The sequence below is a fragment of the Ahaetulla prasina genome, chromosome 2, assembly GCF_028640845.1.
Source record: "Ahaetulla prasina isolate Xishuangbanna chromosome 2, ASM2864084v1, whole genome shotgun sequence".
Taxonomy (NCBI): domain Eukaryota; kingdom Metazoa; phylum Chordata; class Lepidosauria; order Squamata; family Colubridae; genus Ahaetulla; species Ahaetulla prasina.
Genome location: NC_080540.1, coordinates 36,720,049 through 36,745,044, shown reverse-complemented (window position 1 = coordinate 36,745,044; position 24,996 = coordinate 36,720,049). Strand labels below are relative to the sequence as shown.

At 38.6% G+C, this 24,996-nt stretch overlaps 1 protein-coding gene across 1 annotated transcript in view; it reads right to left on the bottom strand.

The window, feature by feature from the left end:
- Nucleotides 1-210: 210 nt before the first annotated feature.
- Nucleotides 211-24,996, bottom strand: part of SYNPR (synaptoporin) — a 45,261-nt gene continuing 20,475 nt past the window's right edge. The window contains exons 3-6 of the mRNA XM_058167808.1: nucleotides 23,514-23,638; nucleotides 8,313-8,547; nucleotides 3,310-3,501; nucleotides 211-2,530 (exon numbers count right to left, since the gene is read on the bottom strand). Of these exons, the coding sequence (XP_058023791.1) occupies nucleotides 2,252-2,530; nucleotides 3,310-3,501; nucleotides 8,313-8,547; nucleotides 23,514-23,638 (831 nt within the window). The 3' untranslated portion in view covers nucleotides 211-2,251. The remainder of the gene's footprint in view (nucleotides 2,531-3,309; nucleotides 3,502-8,312; nucleotides 8,548-23,513; nucleotides 23,639-24,996) is intronic.

The following is a 24,996-nucleotide window of genomic DNA, read 5'->3' as shown; positions in this document are numbered from 1 at the left end:
CTGATTTACCCCTAATTTTTAGCAAGGCCCAATTTTTATTTTTTTTTAAATGTGCTTGGCAGGTTTGAGGCCCTGTTTTAATCTGCTGACTGAAACAGAATACATTTACTGTCATTCTCTGAGAAGGGGGTTGAAGGTTGCTTTAGTTTAAACTTTTGTAACAGCATCATAATCCTTCAAACAAGTTTTGTATGCAATACACTTTATTTATTGAGATCAAATAATTATACCACAATACTAATTTATTCACGGAGCAGCCGTACATTGGTTACAACAATCATATAACTGACTACGCTGCTTTATGCTAAATGATGCTTTGAACATTTACAGCTTATACAATTATATTATAGACAGAAACACTTTTGTTTAGAAATGCAGATGTTCCGGTTTTATGGTATATTCTCCTATAGGCTGCAAATAGAATAAGAAAAAAAAATGAGCCTTGTTTATGTACAGACTCTAGCGTGTATGCAAAATTGGCAGTTCTTAATTGTTTCTTACTTCAGGTTATGAGCTGCTCAGTTTGATAAATGTATGGCAAGGTAGAGATCCAGTTCTTACCGCACCCTTATTCCTTGCAATAGATGCCGCAATCACTGAACAGGGATACAAATCTAGACTGTGGAATCCTTAGTGTTCTCTGAGCTTGATCGTTTCCTTGCAGATGCCACCTAAGTAGCATCACCAGTGCTAGAAGGAAGTGGAGTTTGCTTTCACTTTATATACAAGTGACATCTAGACTGGTTGGCTAACGAATGTTTTGTTCAATTTATAAGATAGCTTCCTTCAAAAAACAGTCAAGGACCTATCTCACAACAATAAAGGCAAAGCTCAGTCTGCTTTATGACAAATATATTTTTAGCAGTGGAAACTCCATGCTACGTATCTGAGATCTGTCTATAACTGGAATAAAGAAAAGATAAAGCTTAGCGAGATTTAGCAAAAGTTTGATTCTGTTCTCTTGCCATTGAGTCTGATCCCTTTCATTCAATTGTTGAAAAGAATGTTTTCCCTTGTAATTATTATATATAGTTTGAGATCAACTGGATCCCTAAGTTAATCATGCTCCTTGCTAAGACATGGCTGTGTCTTTTTTATTGTTAAAATCCTACTTCTGACACTGTTTTTTATTTAGAGGTAGCACCAAATTCGACAGGCAGCAGAATGTCTGATCTTAATAGAAGTTGAGAAAGAAAAATTTTCCTCAACAGTGATGACAAGATAGGACAAACATTTCTGTAATGTTTCGCAATAGCTGTATTGTGTAGTTGTATCAATATCTGCACCTCTGTTATCCTAATAAAATAAATAAATACCTTTGTAAAGATGTAAACACAGTTACTTGGTCCTTATATTATATCCATATTGAATCACACAACTTCAACATAAATATGGCTCTAGGAACAAATACTGAACTTAATAGGCAGAAAACAGTTGAACAGTTGTATATTTCAAAATTTCCTTTCAAGGAAAAATATTTTTTTAGATACACAATTCAGATTTTGGGTAATTGATCCAACTTTACAGAATAAATAAATTAGTCATATATACATTATTTAAAATGTTATATTAGCAAAACAATTAAATACGAATGGAGAAAAATTCCATGTTCACAGTCATAATATTCAATTGTGAAAAGTATGTGGTTTCATGCACTTAGACACCCGACTAACATTCTAATGAAGAAGAATATCAAATAAATATTTTAACCCATAAAAAATATTGAATTGTATAAACTAGCAGTCAGATAGCAATGGAGAAAATATAGGAGATATAATGCATGCTTTGTGCTACATAGAGTAATCTTCAGAAATCATAGGAAACTTATCTTGCCTCATCAAAATGCAGAAGAAAAGCTAATGTTAATTTAATTATATTATGCATATTTTAACCTACAGACCGAAGGCTACAAAACATTCTAACCATACATGTACAAAACTACTGTAAGGGTATTTATACCATACGTATAACAATTAGTTACTTCATTTCACCACTGTGATGAACACATCATCATCACCATTGTCGTCATCGTCATCATCATCATCATCATCGTCATCTACTGAGGGGAACTTCATCATTCACAAACAAACAAGAGCCACAACCCATCTCTAGCAGTTCATATTCACAGACCTTGGATTAGTTGAAACTCATCATCATATTAATCTACAAACACTCAGAAATGTGCTATCATCACCATGTTTGAGCTTTCTACAAAGGATCAGCGTTAAGGGCTCTCTGAACTCTGCGGTTGCTACATCTGATTAGTAAATGAAGTCGGGCCACTCGGTTGTTGCTGGCCAAATTCATCAACTTGGCCATAATTAGTCTGTTGCCCAAAATTGCCTTCCTGTTGGTTATACCCACCACTCGACCCATAGCTATCTTGATTGTAGCCACCTTGGTTATAGCTGCTGGACTGTTTCTCGAGGGTGTCTTGAGGATACCTTGAGCCCGAAGAATGCCAACCAGTCTCCTTAAAAACAAACCAGATATTTCCTGCCCAGAGAACAAAGTTCAAGAATCCAAAGACCTAAACAAAAAGCAAGCAAGGCATTAAATTTCATTTAGGTTTTTCTTTCTCTTTTTCTCTTTTGATTATTCACAAGATTGAGATTCTTCTTTAAAAAAAATTTCTAAAGACAACTTATTAATTCAAGGTATTTTTGCCCAGAGAACCTTCCAAAGATGTGGTTAAAACAAATATTAATCTGTCACTCCTGTAGTCAGGTAGTAAGAAAATATAAATGAACAATAACTGAAAACAGTTTACAGCTTTCATTTAGTAGGTGAGCTAGAAGAAACTAATTGAAACAAGTGTTGTATTCTTTGATGTTGGATCTGTGGCTTCACGATGATGTTACCAGAGGCAATCAATCATCTATTTTTCCCTAAAATAATTTTTTGCAGTGCCATAATATTAGCTTTATGGGCTCAGATGATTAAAAGGCGTTTTTCTCCAAATTCTCCATAATATTGGAAGAAATTTATTTCATATTCATGCCACTAGGATAAATACGCTTTGATTGTTAAATACAACCAGAATGCTCAATTATTATCTTTTAAAATGCTCCTAATTGCTTACATTATGTGTATTTAAAGAATCAGTGGCTCCTGCCATTATCTTACACTCATGCTGTTATTATCTTATTATCCTTTGAAGAAGCAATGAATTAGGTTAATGGAATCCAATGGTGGATTCCAACTGACGGGTGAGAAAAGACAAATGCTGAGTGATTCGGTAGGGCACCAATCATTTTATTTCAGGACCACCCACCCCCTGTTTTTTAACAAAATAAAAGGAATACTCACAACTGAAGTATTAAGACTTGACATAACAGGGCTGTACACAGGCAAGCACTTGTTGGATTGTTGTTTGCAAGCTGACATCAGTAAGAGGACTTCATCTGGGTCAGTGGCAACCTTCACATCAGACAGACCTTTAGCCCAAGCAGAAGAACCCACAAGCCACATGAAGGAGAACACCACTGTCACAACGAAATCCTACAAAACCCAAATCGAACATTGCAGGTTCATGTATGACAGGCAGGGAAAAGCATGGAAGGACATTGGTGCAATATGAATGAATGCCAAAGGCCAGAAGGATAGTTCCGCTTGATAGAATAATCTCAGAATGCATAAATCCCATGTCTAAAAATGTACACACACATTGGTATTTTCCTACCTATGAAAATTACACATGATGTGGAAGCACAATACATGCTGGATGAAATGAACCAGAATTTGAACCTAGTTCAATTCTCAGCTCAACAATCTGCAAGGAGGAAAAAGGGTGTTATTTGTCAGATGGTTATAACGAATCTCAGAGTCTCATAGGAGACCTGTCAAGAGAAGTGATGGGTAGAAACGACCTCTACCACTCAAAAGAGTTTGACTTCTAGCCTGTACATGACATGGATGGGGGAAAGAGATACAAGAATTTGAATCCCAATATGACTATAAATAGACCTTGCATATGATACCCAGCAAACTTCTTCTTTACTTCCTCTTTTACCACTTTGGGTGTCGAGGGAGGTACAAGTTTTAGTTCTTGCAATTCTGGCGGCCTCAAGCATTATTATTTGATGCTGTTGTAGTAGTGGATGTCTTTGATATTGATGTCTCCTCATCTTCTTCTGGGTCTGCTTCATGCTCCTGGGCCTTCTCCTCTTTTTGTATATGCCTTGGTATAGAGCAGGGGTGAAATCTAAAAATTTTCCTTACCGGTTCTGTGGGCATGGCTTAATTGGTGGGTGTGGCTTGGTGGTCAGATGACTGGGTGGGGGTGGCCAATAACAATAAATAATAAAAATAATAAACAAAGTATACAAAACTATAAGAGGTACCAAAAACCAACTTTCACACTTTACACACACACAGCACAGCACAGCACAACACAACTGACTCACACACAATGTAAAAGCAGCTGCATTTCACCCAGAATGGCCCCTGCAACAAGCAGGAACCTCACACTTTCACACTTTACACACACATAACACAACTGACTCACACACAAAATGCCACATACAGCTTTGTGAGATTTTGTGTGTTTGTGTAGCTAGAGTGAAACACTACAGAAACACACCAAATCTCAGAAAGCTGCACAAATATTTTATTTTATTATTTTTATTTATTTTTTTTGATCAGGGGGTCTCCAACTTTAGTAGCTTTAGGTTTATGGACTTCAAATCCCAGAGTTCCTCATTCAGCAAAGCAGGAAGTCAAAGCAGGCTGTAATCAGTAGCTGAAGTAAACATTGCGTTGCCAGCCCGAAAGGAGCAGTATGCAGTAATTATAGGTAAGTGAGAAGGGGGAATTGGCTGGGCATGGGTGGGAGCTCTTGTAAGTGGGGGCTGTTAAAAAATGATTTTAAAAGCCTGCTAGGATCAGGAAACTCCTCTGAGATCGCCAGAGGAAAAAAAGTTTTAAAGTCAGCTCCGCTGACGATCTCAGCTGAAGTTCCCTCATAGCTGCCCAGAACCTCTTAAAATAATTGTTTTAACATGTAGAAAACATGTTTTTTAAGATTCTGGTGATGAGGAACTCAGCTGGGATGGCCAGAGGAGCCTTTTAAAGCCCCCCCCCTTTTCCTTTTTTCCCCCTTCAGCTGAAGAGGTTTTTTTTAAAAAAAACTTTTAAAGTGTTCTGATGATCTCTGCTCAGCCCCGCGATCATCAGAGGTTTTTTTTTAAAGGCATGTTTCGGCTGAAGAAAAACTTTTAAAAGTAAAAAAAAAAAACTCTGCTGATGGTGCGGCTCAGCAGAGGCATGGGGGGCGGGGCCAGGGATTTTTGCTACCGGTCCTCCGAACCAGCAGCTGCCATCACTACCTAATCGGGAGAGCCGGTGCGAACCGGGAGCATTTCACCCCTGGTATAGAGCCCAAGGCAATTGACAACTGCCTCTCAAAGTCCAGCCCCATGTCCACGTCATAAGAGATAGTTACAGGACAAGGTAAGGGACTCCTAAGATGGCCTTGTGCCACAGGACCACTATGGCAGCCATGAAGTCACCCTGAAATGACCTGGCTAAAGGGCCTTTGGTGAAGTTGTGATAGGCCCAGAAAGCTGCAATGGATAATATATTGCGACAGAAATTACAAGGAGACACAAAGCAGACACTGGATTCTTTTTTTATAATGGCTTATTTAGCTTGTCTACAATAAATTTACTGATCAGATGCTTTGTGCCCTTGAATTCCTTGCATCCAGTCCAGCTTGCCAGGAGAAGCCTGATTCCTCCTTAAGTTTGGACAGTGATTCCCTTAGGATAGTACCTAGTTTTTTTGGAGTATAAGACGCTCCAGACTATAAGACACACTACCGTTTTTGGTGAGAAAAACAAGAAAAAAAAACCTGCCTCTGCCTCCCAGCAATTTTGCCTCATTGCAGCAAGCAGCCAACAGCCTGCTTTACTTTCATTTTCGTTTTCAGCATAGCTTAATTAGCACAAGAAAAAAAATAATCTGCTCCCAGCAATTTACCTCCTTGCAGCAATAGGCAATGGGAATCCCTGCAGCCTGAAACAGCTGAGAGTCGGGAGGCCGATCCAAGGGACAATCAACTTGTGCTAATTTGGCTGTGCTGAAGCTGAAATGGGCTGTTTCTTCTTGCTGCTTGCTGCAAGGAGGTAAATTGCTGGGAGGCAGAGGCCAAAGGGGGGGGGCAGTGGGTGGGCATAACATGCACCTAAATTTTCACCCCCTTTTAGGGGGGGGGAAAGGTGTGTCTTATACTTTATCTTATATTCAATTTACTCAACATTCCCATATTTTGACAAAGACAAAAGCAGCCTCCCCACCACCATCAAAAAAAATCAAAAAATCTAGCAGGTTATTTTTTTTCCCTAAGAAAAATCCCCAAGGGCTGCAGGAAGTGTAATGCTAATGTTTCTGGAAGATGTGGAATTAAAACTGTAGAGGCTTTTTTGCATTTTGGAGTGGAGCATTAAGGCCAATTAAGTGCATTTGCATTCAGGCTTTCTTTCATCCAAGAAAGCATTCAGATGAAAATCACCTTGTGGCAATCAGTAGCTTCATCTTTCTGTCTGTGGAGGGCAAGTGTCATTTTGTGGTTTTGTCTGGACACCAAAAAATGTGGCCCCGATTTGAGAGGTGAAGGACAGCCTCAGCTGAAGCCTGAAGACCAGGTTTTTTTGGGTGGGGGAGTTAAGTACATGTTCCCATTTATGTCATGAGTTACTCTTCAGTTTTTTTAGAGCTGGGTGAACTGCCTAAATAACACCTCATTTTATAGCGTGATTATCAGTGCAGGATTCCCTCAGAGACTACAAAAACATAAAGGTGATTTTTTTAAAAAAACAACAACAAGGCAGGATAACTCATCCAATTATTTTTGCGGATTGCAGGCAATGAAAATGTCACTATTACAGCTTTTCTAGTTTACTGCTACTGTTTATGTCCTATTCGTGGATTAGAAATGATGACAAAAGGATAACAATGCGGGGATGTTAAAATTCTCGATCACAACAGAATTATTGTTCCTGACTAGAGTGGAATCACAGCAGTGGCAGAGAGCAGAAGAACATTGGTTTGAGGTTAGTTGCCATGCATGATGTAGAAATGCCTTTCACATATTAAATAGAAGAATATAATTTTATGAGTAATTAATGGTACCTGCTGGAAGGTTCAAATAAACTTGCAACAATGAATGGCTTGTAAAGTTCAAGAGCCTGGAGGTGTTAGCTACAGAGCTTCTTGGAATGACGTTTTTATATATAGTTATAGATACTCATTGCCCGTTTTAGATAATAATTGGAGATGCAATGTATATCTGCATACCCATTAATACAATACCAGACAAACAGACACAACTTCAGATTAATTTTAAGATATTTAAGCTATCTTATTCATAGGTGTGGTTATAATGCTGTCGGTCATACTTATATGAAATTATGCTTTGTTGCCTAAACCAAAATGTCAGCACACATTTTCTATTCTATAACCCTTATAAATGCGTTTGAGATAAAGCAATTCTGTAACTATAAATACAATCATGTCCATTTTGACAATATCCCTTCAGCTGTTTTCTTTCAGATTTCTGTAATGAGGACTGTAATTAAGCCTTGTTTTTAGACAATATTTAGTTAGCAAACTTTAAAGCTTTCATATTTCTTTATATCATTCTGGCTGATCCCTATGAAAAGGTTACCCAGTTATGCATTTTGTTTTTCAATGGAACAACCTAAAAAATTTTTACTTCCTTTTTCTAAATGAGTATTTTTATACTTATTTTTATACAGTAAATCTTTGGGAAAAAAATCAATATTCCAATTGTGTAGAAAAAGTTATGTCTCTTCAGGATCTACAAAGTCACAGATGGGGATTGAAAGAAAATAAGATGTTGTATCACCTCCTGAAAATCTCCCATAGTATTTGTAATATCTGTAGAAGGGGATAAATAGAAGTATTTACTCTTCTTAAATGATCGTAACTAAGATCTATAAAATCAGTGTATCTACATGAACTGCTGTCAACATAGACACTAATGACAATTTTCAGATTTTTTTTGCCGGCAGTGTCTACCCGGTTTATCTTGTCAACATCATTGGGCAAACTTTGTTTGCCTTCAAACTATTTCTGTATGATTCTCAATAACAGTCTCCAAATAACACCAATTAACACCAAATAACCCTCTAAATAACACTATTCAAAGAGTGTAAAATCTAAGTAGGAAATAGAAAAACCTGTATATCAGATGACAGTAGAATTCAAACTAACCCAATGGGAGAGATAACTTAGACAGACACATCAATTAGCAGGACAAAGGTGTTAGCATTGGTTGAACGCATACTTACAATCAAAGGACCCCTGTTGTTTTCACGATATTTGTTCTGGAAGAAAATGTAAACTACTGTGGCTGCCAAGGAATAGAGGAAGGCAAAGACGGCAATAGTGACAAAGAATTCCGCAGAAGAGGAAAAGTCGCCTATTAGTGAAAGTTTTTCTCGTCTGCCTTCACAGGTGGGAGCATCAAAATTCACCTGGTACAACCTAACATTGAGAACAAGAAGAAAGTGAATTGGAATCAGAAAATAGTTTAATCATCTGGAAATCAATCAATCAGAATAAAGCTAGAAGGGATCTTGGAGGTCTTCTATTCCAACCCCCTGCTCAAGCAGGAGATCCTATACCATTTCAGACAAGTGGCTGTCCACTGGTCTCTTCTTAAAAACCTCCAGTGAATTGGTATCTGCTACTTGCAGGTACAGGAGGGTCAGCTGTTTAGCCAGCTACAGCACAACTTTTGAAGGCTACTTCAAAGACCACATTTCTTTCCAAAGTTGAATGTAACCAACCAACTGGTAAAGTCAGAATGTAGCCAACCAACTGGTGAGGTTAGTTATTAAAGACAATGAATACACTTTTCTAAAAAAAAATTCAAAACACAAACATTGCCAAATATCATAACATAGCATAATAACAGAGTTGGAAGGGACCTTGGAGGTCTTCTAGTCCAACCCCCTGCTCAGGCAGGAAGCTCTATACCATTTCAGACAAATGGTTAACCAATCTCTTAAAAACTTTCAGTGTTGGAGCATTTACAACTTCTGGAGACAAGTTGTTCCACTGATTAATTGTTCTAACGGTCAGGAAATTTCTCCTTAGTTCTAGGTTGCTTCTCTCCTTGATTAGTTTGCACCCATTGCTTCTTGTCCTGCCCTCAGGTGCTTTGGAGAATAGTTTGACTCCCTCTTCTCTGTGGCAACCCCTGAGATATTGGAACACTGCTATCATGTCTCCCCTAGGCCTTCTTTTCATTAAACTAGACATACCGAGTTCCTGAACAATCTGGTAAAGACGTATCTCTGAAAAAATGACCCAATGGGACATAGGTTGTGTAGTACTGTTCTCAAAACCACTGTAGCTGAATTAAACAAAACTCTTTATGGCTTGTATAAGGTATTGTAGGAACTTAAAATTCACCTCTCTCCTAGAAAAATGAAATATTTTAGGAAATATTAAAAGGGGAGAATATTTCCCCTAAAAGGGAGGCAGAAACTCAGCCGCCACCGCCTTTGTTAATGAGCCATTAAGGCCTGAGCCAGTCCATTCTACATAATAAAGATCTACCTCCTTCAGGCAGAGCCATTTAGTTGCCCTTCATTGCATTACGCAACAAGATTCAACCAAACTTAGCACACAGACAATCTACAAAGCTAGCCATGAACTCTGACAGCAACCAATCAGGATACTCTTCCTGTGCCCTAGGAAGTTCAATGCCAGAGAGTATAAAATCCAGGGACTCTCAGGATCTCTTCCCTTTTCTTTTCGCCCAAGATCTCCAAGGCATGTGATCCTGCTCATCAATAAACCTTCTTTCCAAGCAACTTCCATGAATCCAATGTGTTTTTCCCCACTTGGAACTGAACCCAGATGGACGTTTATTCCAACAGTAAGAAACCAGGCAGAAGATTTCCCTAATTTACCATTATTCCTCCATAAAAGCAAGAAACAAAAGAATTCAGTAGGATATGACTTACCAAATCAGCCACTAACACAATTCACCAAAGGTATTTATTCCCTGTATCCACTCATATTTCATCTTAAATTCATTTAGTTCTCAGGACCCTCTGTATCTCTAAATATTGTGTGGGTATATGCACACACGCACACTCGTTTATGTGTGTTTATTTGAACTCTTATGTACCTTTTTTATCATATCAAAAATACTTCTGTCATTTATTCCCTAATGTTATTATGAACAGATTATTTGCACAGATGGCTTTTTGATTGATTTAAGAAATTATTTTATTTGCTACATCATTTATTGCTTTCTACTACTGTGCTTTGCTGCCAATCATCTTGAGAGTACTATGGCAATTGAAGAAATGAAGTGCAGAGATGATGGATGGATGGATGATGTTTCATCAACCCATTGTTTACTCTTTGTGATCACACAGACAATACAGAGTTGCAATTAAAAAGGAGCACTGCCAGAATTACTTTGATGGCTGCTATTACTATTCTCCCTTGTCTTCCTCCTTCCCTAAGCAAATCGTCCGTCCGTGAAGATTCCTTGCTTTTTAAAACCACTGAAGTCTTAGAAATGAAAGAGCAGATGAAGGATAAAAGAGAGAGTCATCCAGCACTTTGGTGATACAAATTACCAAAAAGGAGCTGAAGCAATAGTAGCCCTGAATCATCTAGGGAACATTTTTAGCATCAAGAGTAAGTACCGTGTCATTCTAAAAGTCACAGGAAATTGCTGCTCTGAATATATAATTTTCTGCTGACATAAAGGCTTGTTAAATAGGACTGCTTCCTGCATATGCAACCCTGTGTAGCTTTTTTGCTATCACCTCGCTATTTAGATCCACGTGAAATTTCAAGCAGCTGTCACTCCAACCACTTTATGAATTTGAGTTGGTTATTAGGCTGCTATTCTGAGTTGGTCCAATTCACTGTTTTGTTCTCCACAACAGCTACTGAGTTGAGGGTGGCAATTGTGTAAATCGACACATAGCTTTATTCAGAAAGTTGAAAAACCATTAAGAGAAGTGACTGAATTTACTTTGCTATAATGTATGTGCCACTCAACCTAACAAAAGCAAGCAATGCACCATTAAAAAGAAACCAATGTCCCTAACAAAACAGAGCAACAGCTACAACATCTAATTCACAGCAGGATGAGCCCTCTCACTACCAATCTGTTCCAACACTCTCTGAAAAGCCAAGCTTTGATGGCTTGATAAAATATAAAAAATTTAAAAAGGTAGAATTTAATCTCGGGAGGAATTGTGTTCCAAAGAAAAGGGAATTATCTCGGTAGTCAGTGAAGAAGAAATGCTTTAGGAGACAGGACCAAGATAAAGTCCCTTCCCTAATTTTATTTTGTGGGCAGAAGCTGAAATGAGAAAGTTGTCCCACATATATCCAGGTGTTAAGCCATGTCAGATTTTAAAGGTGGCAACCAGCACCTTGAGCTATTCCAGGAAGGAAACTGGTAACCAGTGCAGCTCTCACAGTATAGGTATGTGTCAATCCTAATGTAGTTGGCAAATCCAAAGAAACAAAAATGATACAGATTTCAGGAAGGTATCTTTCATATTAGTCTGGGGCAAAAATAATAACCTTAAAAATTGTAAGACTGAATTCCCAGCTTCCTCCTCTTCCTCCAGTACTACTACTTCTTCCTCCTCCTCCTCCTCCTTCTCACCTTCTTCTTCTTCTTCCTCTTTCTCCTCCTCTCCTCCCCCTCCCCCTGGTCTTCTTCTTCCTCTTCCTCTTCCTCTTCCTCTTCCTCTTCCTCTTCTTCTTCTTCTTCTTCTTCTTCTCCTTCTTCTTCTCCTCCTCCTCCTCTGCAAGTGCAGGGTCCGCTTTTTGGATCATTGAATGCCACTTTGCAAGGTCAGCTGCGTTTCCAGGGTGCAGGCCCAAGGGTTGAATATCTTTGTTGATGTCTGGCCATCTCTGTTTTGGATGCCCATGAGGTTGCTGGCCAATGACTTCTTAGTTGGTAGGCAGTCAGAGCAACGGTGGAAGATGCTGCTCTCAGGACATGTCCATACCAGTGGAGCTGGCCTTCTCTCATCTTGGCTTAGGGCCTGGGTACTTACGGGACCGCCTGCTGTTACCGCATGCCTCCCACCGACCCCTATGCTCTCACAGAGAGGGACTTCTCAGGGTGCCGTCCGCCAAGCAATGTCGGCTGGCGGCCCCCAGAGGAAGGTCCTTCTCTGTGGGGGCTCCCACACTCTGGAACGAGCTTCCCCCAGGTTTACGCCAAATACCTGACCTTCGGACCTTTCGCCGCGAACTGAAGACACATCTTTTCATTCGCGCGGGGCTGGCTTAAATTTTATCGATTTTAAATTTTTTATTAATAATTTTAAATGGGGTTTTAGTTTATTATATATTTTAAACTTTTTAGGCTAATTATAAAATAAGTTTTTTAATTTGCATTTTAAATTGTACATTGTATTGCCTATTTTATTTTTTCCTGTACACCGCCCTGAGTCCTTTGGGAGAAGGGCGGTATAAAAATCAAAATAATAAATAATAAATAAATAAATAAATCTTCTCTATAATTGGTGCTACACCAAAATGTTGTTGAATGGTGTCATTTGTGATGTGGTCAGGAAAGGAGATGAAAGTCCCAGCCTCAATTATAATGGGTTAATTAAGATGGAGTCTCTTTGAAACATATTCTTCCCATATCTTTTATATGCTCTCTACATGGGGCTCCCCTTGAAGAGCACCAGGAGGCTCCAGCTGGTGCAGAATGCGGCTGCGCGGGGGATAGAGGGGGCGTCACATAGCTCCCATGTAACACCTCTCCTGCGTAGGCTGCATTGGTTACCGGTGGTCTTCCGGGTGCGATTCAAGGTCCTGGTTATCACCTTTAAAGCGCTCCATGGCATTGGACCAGGATACTTACTGGACCGCCTGCTGCCGCCAACAGCCTCCCACCGTCCAGTGCGCTCTCACAGGGAGGGCCTCCTTAGGGTGCCGTCGGCCAGACAATGTCGGTTGGCGGCCCCCAGGGGAAGAGCGTTCTCTGTGGGGGCTCCGGCCCTGTGGAACGAATTACTCGTGCGGCTACGTCTTCTCCCTGATCTTCGGACCTTTAAACGCGAGCTCAAAACTTTCTTTTTTCATCAAGCAGGGCTGGCCTAACGTTTTTTATTGAGGGTTTTTAGAATTTTTAGAATTTAACATCCCTGTTTTAATTATTTAGTGCATTGAATCAGTTTTTTAACCAATTTTGTATTTTAACTTTTTCAATATCTATGTTTTATTTGTGATGTACACCGCCTGAGTCCTTTGGGAGAAGGGCGGTATAAAAATCAAAATAATAAATAATAAATAAATAAATAAATCTTCTCTATAATTGGTGCTACACCAAAATGTTGTTGAATGGTGTCATTTGTGATGTGGTCAGGAAAGGAGATGAAAGTCCCAGCCTCAATTATAATGGGTTAATTAAGATGGAGTCTCTTTGAAACATATTCTTCCCATATCTTTTATATGCTCTCTACATGGGGCTCCCCTTGAAGAGCACCAGGAGGCTCCAGCTGGTGCAGAATGCGGCTGCGCGGGGGATAGAGGGGGCGTCACATAGCTCCCATGTAACACCTCTCCTGCGTAGGCTGCATTGGTTACCGGTGGTCTTCCGGGTGCGATTCAAGGTCCTGGTTATCACCTTTAAAGCGCTCCATGGCATTGGACCAGGATACTTACTGGACCGCCTGCTGCCGCCAACAGCCTCCCACCGTCCAGTGCGCTCTCACAGGGAGGGCCTCCTTAGGGTGCCGTCGGCCAGACAATGTCGGTTGGCGGCCCCCAGGGGAAGAGCGTTCTCTGTGGGGGCTCCGGCCCTGTGGAACGAATTACTCGTGCGGCTACGTCTTCTCCCTGATCTTCGGACCTTTAAACGCGAGCTCAAAACTTTCTTTTTTCATCAAGCAGGGCTGGCCTAACGTTTTTTATTGAGGGTTTTTAGAATTTTTAGAATTTAACATCCCTGTTTTAATTATTTAGTGCATTGAATCAGTTTTTTAACCAATTTTGTATTTTAACTTTTTCAATATCTATGTTTTATTTGTGATGTACACCGCCCTGAGTCCTCGGAGAAGGGCAGTATAAAAATTTGAATAATAATAAATAAATAAATAAATAAATCTGGACTTCATTGCCTCTTCTTGGGTAACTAAATATGTCATCCCTTGCCTTTCTACTATTTCTCACAGAGTTACATGGGAATACATAGAAGATCCCATCATTAGAAGAACTAGCATTGATGAATGAGCTGTGGTGTAGTATGAGCCGTGGTGGCACAGTGGTTAGAATGCAGTACTGCATTCTGGTTACATCTGCTGAAAGCTGGCTGCCTGCGATTTGGCAGTTTGAATCTCACAAGGCTCAAGGTTGACTCAGCCTTCCATCCTTCTGAGGTCAGTAAAACGAGGACCCAGATTGTTGGGGGAAATATGCTGACTCTGTAAACCACTTAGAGAGGGCTGAAAAAGCACTATGAAGCAATATATAAGTCTAAGTGATATTGCTATTGTGGGTGACATCTGCAGGAAAACATCTCCAACAAAACCAGGGCAGTTGTACTTCCACTTTCCATGACTTACTACAGGTCATCCACAAATCTACAAGGTCATAGTCAAATCAACTGACTCTGGAGGATGGCATTTGCTCCTTGTTTATATATAGTAACTTGCCTTGCAAGTGTTAGTGGTGGGTTTTTTCCCCTTGGTAGTTCCTTGATTAGAGTTTTCTGTTTTCTGCTTGATTGTTTATCTGATGTCAATCCAGTAGTGAAATGTAAAATTTGTTATTACTGGTTCTGTGGGTGTGGCTTGCTGGTGGTGGGGTAATGTGACTGGGTGGGCGTGGCCAACTTTTTTTTTTTACTTTTAAAAGCATTTTTTCTACATTTTTCTATATTTTTCTTTGGCTGATGAGGTTGTAAAAAATGCTTTTAAAAGCCTCTGATGATCAGGCAACTCAGCTGGGATCGCCAGAGGAGCCTTTTAAAAACATTTTTTTATAACCTCTTTGGCCAAAGAGGTTGTAGAAAAAATGCTTTTAAAAGCCTCTGATGATCAGGCAACTCAGCTGGGATCGCCAGAGGAGCCTTTTAAAAACATTTTTTTATAACCTCTTTGGCCAAAGAGGTTGTAGAAAAAATGCTTTTAAAGGGTTCTGATGATTCCAGCTGAGCCGCACAATCATCAGAGGCTTTTTTTTTTTACTTTTTAAAGCATTTTTTCAGCCGAAGAAAAGATGCTTTTAAAAGTAAAAAAAAACAAAAAACAAAACCTGATGATCATCACGCGGCTCAGCTGGGCATGGGGGTGGGCAGGGTTTTTTGCTACTGGTTCTCTGAACCACCTGCCGCCATTGCTACCAGATCGGCGATCCGGTCTGAACTGGGCGCATTTCACCCCTGTGTCAATCCCTGCTTATCTGAGTGTTGGTAGTGGGAGAGAATGTGTTCTGATCTTTTTGCTTCCTTAACTATTTATTGTCTCTTTTGAATGCTGTGTAAATGTGGTTTATCTTTATATGTCTATTGATGGCTGGTTTGTCTGAATGCCAAACTTCCAAGAATTTCCTAGCATCTGTGGATATAGCTGAACCTAAGATTCTTACAATTTCCTAGTTAAAACTATGGTTTGAGTCTGTCCATGTCCTGGGAGATTAAGGAGTTTTCATCATATCTTCTGACTGCTAGTTGGTGTTTATGGATTGCTGGTCTTCTTCCTTACTAATTAGCTCAAACCTAGCACTGAACCATGCTTAATCCCACTGTTCATAATTTATAGCAAATTGCCTCTCCTATGCGGTAACAGAAAGATTTACAAGGAAATAATGTATGAAGATACAGTAAATGGAAGCAGCTGTTGATGCTGTATTACTTTCCTCTTCAACCTGAAGCTCTTCTTTCCAGAGGTAATTGGACAAATTCCATAATCCCCAGCCAGCATGGCAAATGCCACATTAGCTGAAATTATAAGGGGGAAAGCCCAACTCATCTGGAAGGCATATATTTGAGGAAAGCTATTTGGTCACATCTGTTTGATCTGAAAATGTTGCCAGACCATCTGGCAATCAACAAATTCCAACTCATCCTCTCCTTTTCCCACAGCTCTGCCAAGGAGCTGCACCTAAGGTTGCTATTTATAGTTCTATTGCATGTTTCCTTCTGCTTTTTAGTAGAATTTAAAAATAATGTGTTTAGTGTGCTATGTCTCTTAGGAGTCCATTTTAAAAATAATTATTGGATAAATACATCTCCTTGAACAAAGTGCATTTTACTTCAAATAATCATAGAATTACATTACACTTCACTGCATCTTCTGGTGTTATCCAATGGCAACCTTCCTGTTTTAAATTGCAGGGTGACATGTGGCTTAATGCCCACTCTGTGCCATTCTATTCTTCCCACAGAATGACAAGAAGGAGCCAGTAATTTGGCAGCATTCATAGCAGCAGTGAACTATTCTTCAAAATTCCCTACTCATTATCCTTCTGGATGTACTATATTATAGAATCAGATCTGTCCTGGTTTTTTTTTCCCCCAGAATATTTTTCCTACTGGCAATCAAGTTGTGTTAGCAGAGCCTTCTTGCTTGCGCGCTATCAAAATTACCCATGTTTTCATGAATTAAAAACCTTTCATATTATAGCAAAAAAACACAAATGGACTAAAGTTAGTCTGAATGTATCCATCAAGGTTGTGTTTTGTATAAGCTCAGGTATTTCCCTGTTTCTACTTCTACTTGTAGATATTGTACTAATGGTTGACCCTTGGTTCTTCTTGAGTAAAAATAGCAAGTCCCTGATGGATGGACCAGCAATAGATGGATATTTGGTGTGTGTGTGTGTGTGTGTGTAGATGATATTTCATATCAATCGATTTCTCTGGTACATTTGGACTTTATTCTGTCTGCAGAAGGAGAAAGTCCATTTTCCCTATAAAGTTATCCTACTTGAGTTCAGTTTAAAAAGATGTGAGTTCTTAGCAGTAAGCTTTTTCACAGACTGCAGGGAGAGATGGGCTGTACATAATTAGGTGGTCAAAGACTAGTTATCAGAAGCAAACACCTGTTTAGTCATTATAGCAATAGCACTTATGTATCACTTCATAGTGCTTTACAGTCCTCTCTAAGTGGTTTACAGAGTCAGCACATTGTCCCCAACAATCTGGGTCCTCATTTTACAGACCTCAGAAGGATGGAAGGTTGAGTCGACCTTCAGCTGGTTAGGATCGAACTTCTGGCAGTGGGCAGAGTCAGCCTGCAATACTGCATTCTATCTAGTGTGCCACTACCGCTCCTATTATGACAACAAATATTGTAATAATGCAAAACTAATACTTAATATGAATTCTTCACAAAATGGCACAGATATGCTCTGTGATATCTTGATATGACCAATCACTGTAGAAGAGGGAAAAGAATTTCCCAGGAACGTTTTCGAGATCCCAAATTCTCTTGTTCCCTCAAGTTGCAACAAGGGAGAAAATATATTAATTTCAAATCATTCCATCATATGGAAAAATGATGTATCCAATTCTCATGCAGACACTAACTCACTTCGGCTGACTTTAAATGAAACTAAACAGAATCCTAGGAAGTACCAGGACTGTAAGCGAAATTTAGAGATAAAAATACATTCTGAAAGGAGGCAATGGAAACTCATTTCTATGTAGTTGCTAGGGAAAAAAATACTATCTGTGAACAGAAACAGAATAACAGAGTTGGAAGGGACTTCAGAGGTCTTCTAGTCCAACCCTCTGCTTAGGCAGAAAACCCTAAACCACTTCAGACAATGGTTATCTAATCTCTTCTTAAAAACTTCCAGTGTTAGAGCAACTTCTGCAGGCAAGTTGTTCCACTGATTAATTGTTCTAACTGTCAGGAAATTTCTCCTTAGTTCTAAGTTGCTTCTTTCCTTGATCAGTTTCCACCCATTGCTGCTTGTTCTACCCTCAGGTGCTTTGGAGAATAGTTTGACTCCCTCTTCTTTGTGGCAACCCCTGAGATGGAACACTGCTATCATGTCTCCCCTAGTCCTTCTTTTCAGATAGATAGATAGATTTCTTGAGTCAAACTCAACACTAAGACTTTACCTAAACCTTTATTTCTGTTATATGTAAGGGTTACCAATGTTTGTTGATGGAAGTTCATCCAATTACATCTGGAGAGCCTAATATTCCTCACCCTTGCAGATATGAAATAATTCTTTAGGTCTATTTATCTCCTCCTACATTTCAAAACAATGCAATTGAATGCTTTCTTCTGGATAATATCTTTATTGATTTATTAATGTCACATTAACCTTATTCAAGTATTCCCTTCAAAGCCTAAAGACTTGGAAATGGGTGGAGAAGTCTGCATATTTGCCCTGCTCCTATTCACTCTGAGTAAAACATCAAGGGTATCAGTTCATGAATTTGTTTTCAGCCCCTGGAATCGTCCATTCAGATGAATGCTTGGAAATCAGAGAGGGGAGGGAATAGTCTCACATTTACCTAGTTTCAAAGTATCATGGGTTCAGATCAATCCCTAAAGAGAGAGATTTCAAACCAGGTTTCAAAAATGTTCTGCTATGGGTGGTTGGATGCACTGTTTTATCAATGTCAAAACAAAGTTTCCTCGGAGATCAGTCTATTTGCCAAATTATTGATGTCGCTGTCCCTTCATTTTTCAAACAATAAAAAATGGATTTGGGCCAAGCAATGCTGATATTGTTAGGTCCCATGAGTCAGTCAATTAATTCCTAAATCAAGGAAATGCTAGAAAATAATCTTATACATTTGGCTGCTTTCCTATCTATCCATAAACAGTACAATTAATAGTGTTCTATAATACTTGATTTTATATATATATATGTATGTATGTATGTATGTATGTATGTATGTATGTATGTGCACACACACACACACTATAATGAAGAATTAACTAGTTGTTTCAGTTCCCTAACAGGCCAGTCGTACCAGAAGAAAAGAAAGAATGAAAAGTGTATCACTCTTCCCCCATTCCAATTTAGGAACTGTGTTTAAGAGAAACAGAGAAGATAATCCTTTAATTATGTGAAAAGCTTTTCAAAGTATCTCTTCCTTGTTACAAAATCCCTGGATGAATATGAGGGATTTAAGTGGGACATCTATATACTTCGTAATAAAAATATTCCATAGATGTCAGTAACAAAAAAATGTTTTGCTTGAGTGAAGTCCTTGGATCCCATTAATTTGTTGTTCTACTTAAGAATTGTAGATAGGATCTTTTTTTTTTTTTATTTACATTTATATCCCGCCCTTCTCCGAAGACTCAGGGCGGCTTACAGTGTGTAAGGCAATAGTCTCATTCTATTTGTATATTTACAAAGTCAACTTATTGCCCCCCCAACAATCTGGGTCCTCATTTTACCTACCTTATAAAGGATGGAAGGCTGAGTCAACCTTGGGCCTGGTGGGATTTGAGCCTGCAGTAATTGCAGGCTGCTGTGTTTTAATAACAGGCTATCTTACAGCCTGAGCCACCACAGCCCTCTTGTTATCATATGTGGCGGACATGTTCAGAAGCTAGAGACTATTGGAGTAGAATTAAGACATGGTTAGAAGAAATGACCCAACAACACATTTACTTAAAACCTGAATTGTTCCTATTGGGTATCCTACCAGAGAAAATTAGTAAAGAAAATATATATTTGATTATATGTAAAATAACTGCAGCAAGGATAGTATTTCACGAAGATGGAAAGCACAGAAAATCCCTTTGGAAGGGGAAGTAATTAGAAAAATTTTAAATTGTGCAGAGATGAACAGATTAACTTTGATGATTAAAGGGAAAGTGGATACAGAATATTTTAAGATATGGGGGAAATTTTAAGATTGGTTAGAAAAGAGACATAGATAAGGATTTTGATAATCAAACAGGAGAAGAAATGGGAACACCAAGGAAGAAATGAAGATAGGAGGAGTAATAAAAAGAAGAAGTCATGGAAGAAACACCGAGATGACACACGGAAGGATTGATGTATTATGTGTTTGTTTAAAAAAAATACAAAAAAAAAAAAAAGAATTGTAGATAGGAATCCATTTTCTATTTCTTATTTCTTATACCTTCTCCTATAGTCTTCAATTTTCTGTTTAGCTCATTATAACTGTGCATCTGTGCTCAATAATGCATTAGTAGACTTGAAGTTCTAAAGCATTGCTGGCTAATTATATTAAAAAGTCCCACCAGGATGGCCAGCAAGGAATAGGTCAATGCTTTCATGATTGTCTTCCACAATGCCATGTCACTTCATGGGCCCAACAATGCCATTTTTTAAAAATTCATTTGAGTGCTTTTGTGCATACGTTTGCCTTAAGCTGTTCTGCCTTATCTGAGGTTGAAAATGAATTGAGGGGAAGAGATGAATGCTGCATCCTGTTGTGCAGAATCTGTAAGAAGGATCCTTCTGAATCTACATTACTCTTCCTTTGGCATTTTCAACTGCTCAGTTGCCCTTTCCTATTCAATATGACCTAATATGAGAAAGTAAAACCAACGCTATGAGCATCTTTGTTAGGTAGCAAAACGATAGGCATTGGTGAAACTTGTCGTAATTTAAGACTGAGCCATAAAAATCTTAATATTTTATGAGGGCTGACCTCTTCTGCCAAATGTCAACGAAGCAACCAACCAACCAAACACAACAATCCTAAGTTTATGACCACAATTTATAATGTGAATCTGTATCCGGATGAGAACATTTCGTTTGTTGTGCCAGAAGAGAGGGAGGTCTATTCTTTGTTAATATAGGTTACTCTTTTTGATAGGCAGAGTAGTTTAATAGGTTTGGGCTGGTAGTTGCAGAACTCTCATTTCACCCCTAAGTATCTGCTCTGCCTTCAACAGAGTTCACTGCAGCATCCATGTCACTGGGCTGCAAGTTTTATCCATTTTGTATGGGCATTGTGATGTAGTAAGTTAGTACTCATCCCACCCCTAGAAGAATGAAATATTCTATGAAATATTAAAAAGGGAGAATATTATACCACCCTGGATGACAAAAGGAGAAACTTGCTCTTGGAAAGCAGCCCCCCCACCTTTGTTAATAGCCCCAAAAAGACTGGTGCCAACCTATCTACAAGACAAAAGGCTGGGCCAGCTTATCTACAAAACAAAAGACCTTCATCCTCAGGACATGATAGGATTAGCCCTCACTCAAGATCCAAACCAGGATAATAGGAATTGCCCAAAGCCCCTTCATTACATCACCCAGCAAGATTCAACCAAGCATGGAACTTAAGACAACCTACAAAGTTACCCTTGCATGGTCCCATGGGAGTCTGACATCCAATCATAATACATTTCTTTCACAGGAACAGGAAGCAAGTTCAAAGCCCAAGAGATGGTATAAATCTCTCTCTCTGTCCCTCACCCATGTGCTCAATTGCCCAGGATCTCAAACCATGTAGTCCTGTCCACCATTAAACCATCTTTCCAAACAGCCTCCATGTTTCCAGTGTCTTCCTCCCCACTTGGAACTGAACCCAGATGAACATTTCTTCCAACAGTGACATCACACATACCTAGAAAAGGATTGTAGCTTTCAGTGCAAAAATAATGCTGATTTCATCAAATGGTCATTTCATTTATTTATTTTTTTTAAAAATTGTCTGCAGGAGAGCTATTTCCATGTTTGAAGTACATAACTAGCTATTGCAAGAAAAGTTTCTCTCTTTGTTTTTTGGGGTGATGGAATATGGATTTATGGAAATAATGGAAATATCGGACTGGTTCCTCTCACACATATGTGCTAGTCGTTCCCGACTCTAGGGGGCGGTGCTTAACTCCATTTCAAAGCTGAAGAGCCAGCGCTGTCCAAAGACGTCTCCGTAGTCATGTTGTCAGCATGACTCAACGCCTAAGGCGCACGGAACGCCAAAGGTGGTCCCTATTTTTTCTACTTGCATTTTTTACTTGCTTTTGAACTGCTAGGTTGGCAGAAGCTGGGACGAGTCACAGGAGCTCACCCGGTTACACACAAAATCCAGAAAGACTTACAGACACAATCCTGAAATACTTTATAATGTTCTGAAACCAGTTTAAGAAACATGTTAGCTTGACTAAATCATGGCTTCCTGGTTTGGACATGAAGAAAACTCAGGACGATCTTCAGTTGCATTATGGAAAAGAAAGGAACACACAGAATTAAGGTTTTACAAAGCTTCATCTTCAAAAGAAAAAAAATGCTTTGCAGCGTGTGGGGATTTTCTACTTTTCTTGGCTTACTAAACTTTGCTGTGTACATCTGAATCAGAAAATATATGGCTAACTTTCAAGCTTTTTTTTTTTTAAATCTCCCCCAAAAAACATTTTTTAAAAATAATACAACAGCTTTCATCCCTCTAAATAATTTTTTTGGTAAAACACGTTCATGAAAATAACTTGCTTGGAAGGGCATCAAATTATACATTCACATAATTTTTTGAGCCTTTTTCATGAATTTCAAAAAAGTGAGATATAAAAAGTCTGCAGAGAATAGCAAAGCCAGCAGGAAAAGAAAATCTGTAATAAAAGACCTACTACGAATTTGCAGAGCATAAGACTACCATAAATATCCCTACCAAAAATTCATGAGTTTGCTAACTGCTCACATACAATTAGTGAATATCATTACTATCCAATAAAAACACAAGTGGAATTTAAAAGCAAAACAGCAAATGATAAGTTATGGAAAGAGGGTTTTTTACAGAGAGTTGGTAGTATTCCTTAAAACAAGCAATTCTATGCTATTAATTCTGTGGCAAGGTATTGAATCTCTTTTCTTCAGATATTTCATTAAAGTTTGAAACATGGAAGAGAGCTTATGATTATCCTTAGAATATCCATCCTGCCCCATTTTATGTTGAAACTGCCAATAGAGGTATTATGTGTTACAACCAGTGGGTTTAAAATATTTATTGCTTTGGCACAATTCTACTTCACTTGGGATTATCCTATGAATTAGGCCTACAATATATATTAGTAGTCACATTAGAGTGAAAAAATATATGTTCTAGGATTCTGGTTTTTTTCAGTCTTTATAAAGCTGAACCTCTGAATCTTTTTTTTTTTTAATTACTGCTTTCAAAAGGATTGAGCAGGGAAGTGGATTTAATTGCTTTTGCATGTAATGCTAAATGAGTGATAGATAATTTTCTTGGCACAGACTGAATTATGAGAACATACTGTGCAGTTATTACAAATGGCTGCCATGATGGACGTGACCAATCACAAAACATCAATTTAAATATAACCATACCTATTTCTGAAATGTCAGGAAATAGTTACTATCATAGGGTCACCATACTGTAGGGCAAAAATCTAGCTAACCACCAGATGGCACCAAAATTACCTTTTTTTATCTCTTTGCTGCCATCTATTGGTTGTCCATGCTTTTTCAGCGTAAATACAGGAGTCCTACAATGTCCATGGCAGCCTTTTCTGCTGTCTCCTACAATTTAAATTTTGACATGCTGGTGTTAAAGAATAACAATGTCTTACCTGAAGGGATAGGCAAAGGCTATGTCAATGCTGCGGTCGCTCTGTGTCCTGTTTGCGCAGTCCACGCTGAGCCGCAGTCCTCCAGAATAGCCACCACATGTTGCAAATGCAAAGACTGCAAAAAGCTGTGAAAAGATAATGATTCACCAAAGTGAATTTAGCACTTGTACACAGTTATGATAACAGAAGCAACTGTGACTCTCAGAGGAGGAAGTGGACAGGTTCTTAACGGGAGTAAGAGAAAACTGTTTTCAGTAATACATTGATTATTATTTCTAATTTCTTTGAAATGACAAGCAAGCATGTAAAATTCTAATAAGAACTGGATCAGACTGGTCAAAGGCAAAAATTGTCCCCAAAGTTGCACTTTAATAAACTCATTATAAAGCAAGACCCACCTACACCCACACACCTCCTGAATATTCAATTGGTCACTAACAAGTTCATATTATGGAATGCTGTGAACACAATCCATATATAGTTGCTGGGCATGCTCTCTAGATATTTGTTGACAAATTATGCTAGCTAATTGAAGAACAGATTCCAAACCCATTATGTTTGAATTGTATATAAAGTAACTTCTCCTTTTGCTAAGGTTTTTTCCAAGTTGTACCTGTGGAAGCCTATCCTTTACTTACGCATAGATAAGATATTAATCTACCTTCCAGCTGGAATCCTATCTTGTCAAAGGGGACACCAGGCTAAATAACATTATTGTTGTTTACAGCTAGCATTCTTACTGTAGTTTAGGCTTACTTGCCTTGTTAACTTTTGGCTTTTGCTAGTTTTATATCAGGGGACTATGGTTTGCTCTGGCAGATCAGTTTGAGATTTCCAAATCACATCTGGAGGTGTCAAATTGGATTAATGTCAATTGCTGTCTTAAGTTACCAGGAATTATGAACAGGAGCCTGCAGGTATTAATAATGCTAAAGCAGATTTATTGGCAGAAAGATCTTACTTCTGCATTTCTTTAGTTATATAATCTTTCCTGAAGATTTATGCTAATTAACAAAAGCCCCCCCCTCCCAAAAAGTACAGGAGGTTAAGCTGATTTTGTCAAATTATTTTCTTTGCTGGTTTCACCCTTCATTCACTGTACCTGCCGGTCTTCATGGGCTAAATCTCATTGAATTCTCTTCTTCATAACTCCTGTAATATTGCATGCATTTTTTTAAAAAACAAACAAACCATCCTATACCATATTTGGGAAATCAGACACCACTGATGTGTGTTTTTAATCAGGAGATAGAAGACATGTTTTAACAAGCTACCTCAGAGTGAGTCATTTACTATTGCACGCAAGCTAAGAAAAGTAATTTTGTTATATACTATTAGTATCATTACATTGAAAAAAGGAATGCAGAATGTTATTTCAAATCAAGTTAAATTGCCTGTTCACACAAACCACTTTTTAAAACAAATTCTGTTGATGACTGAATTTTACCAGACTTTTTTTCCCTGCACATCACATAAGCCTTAT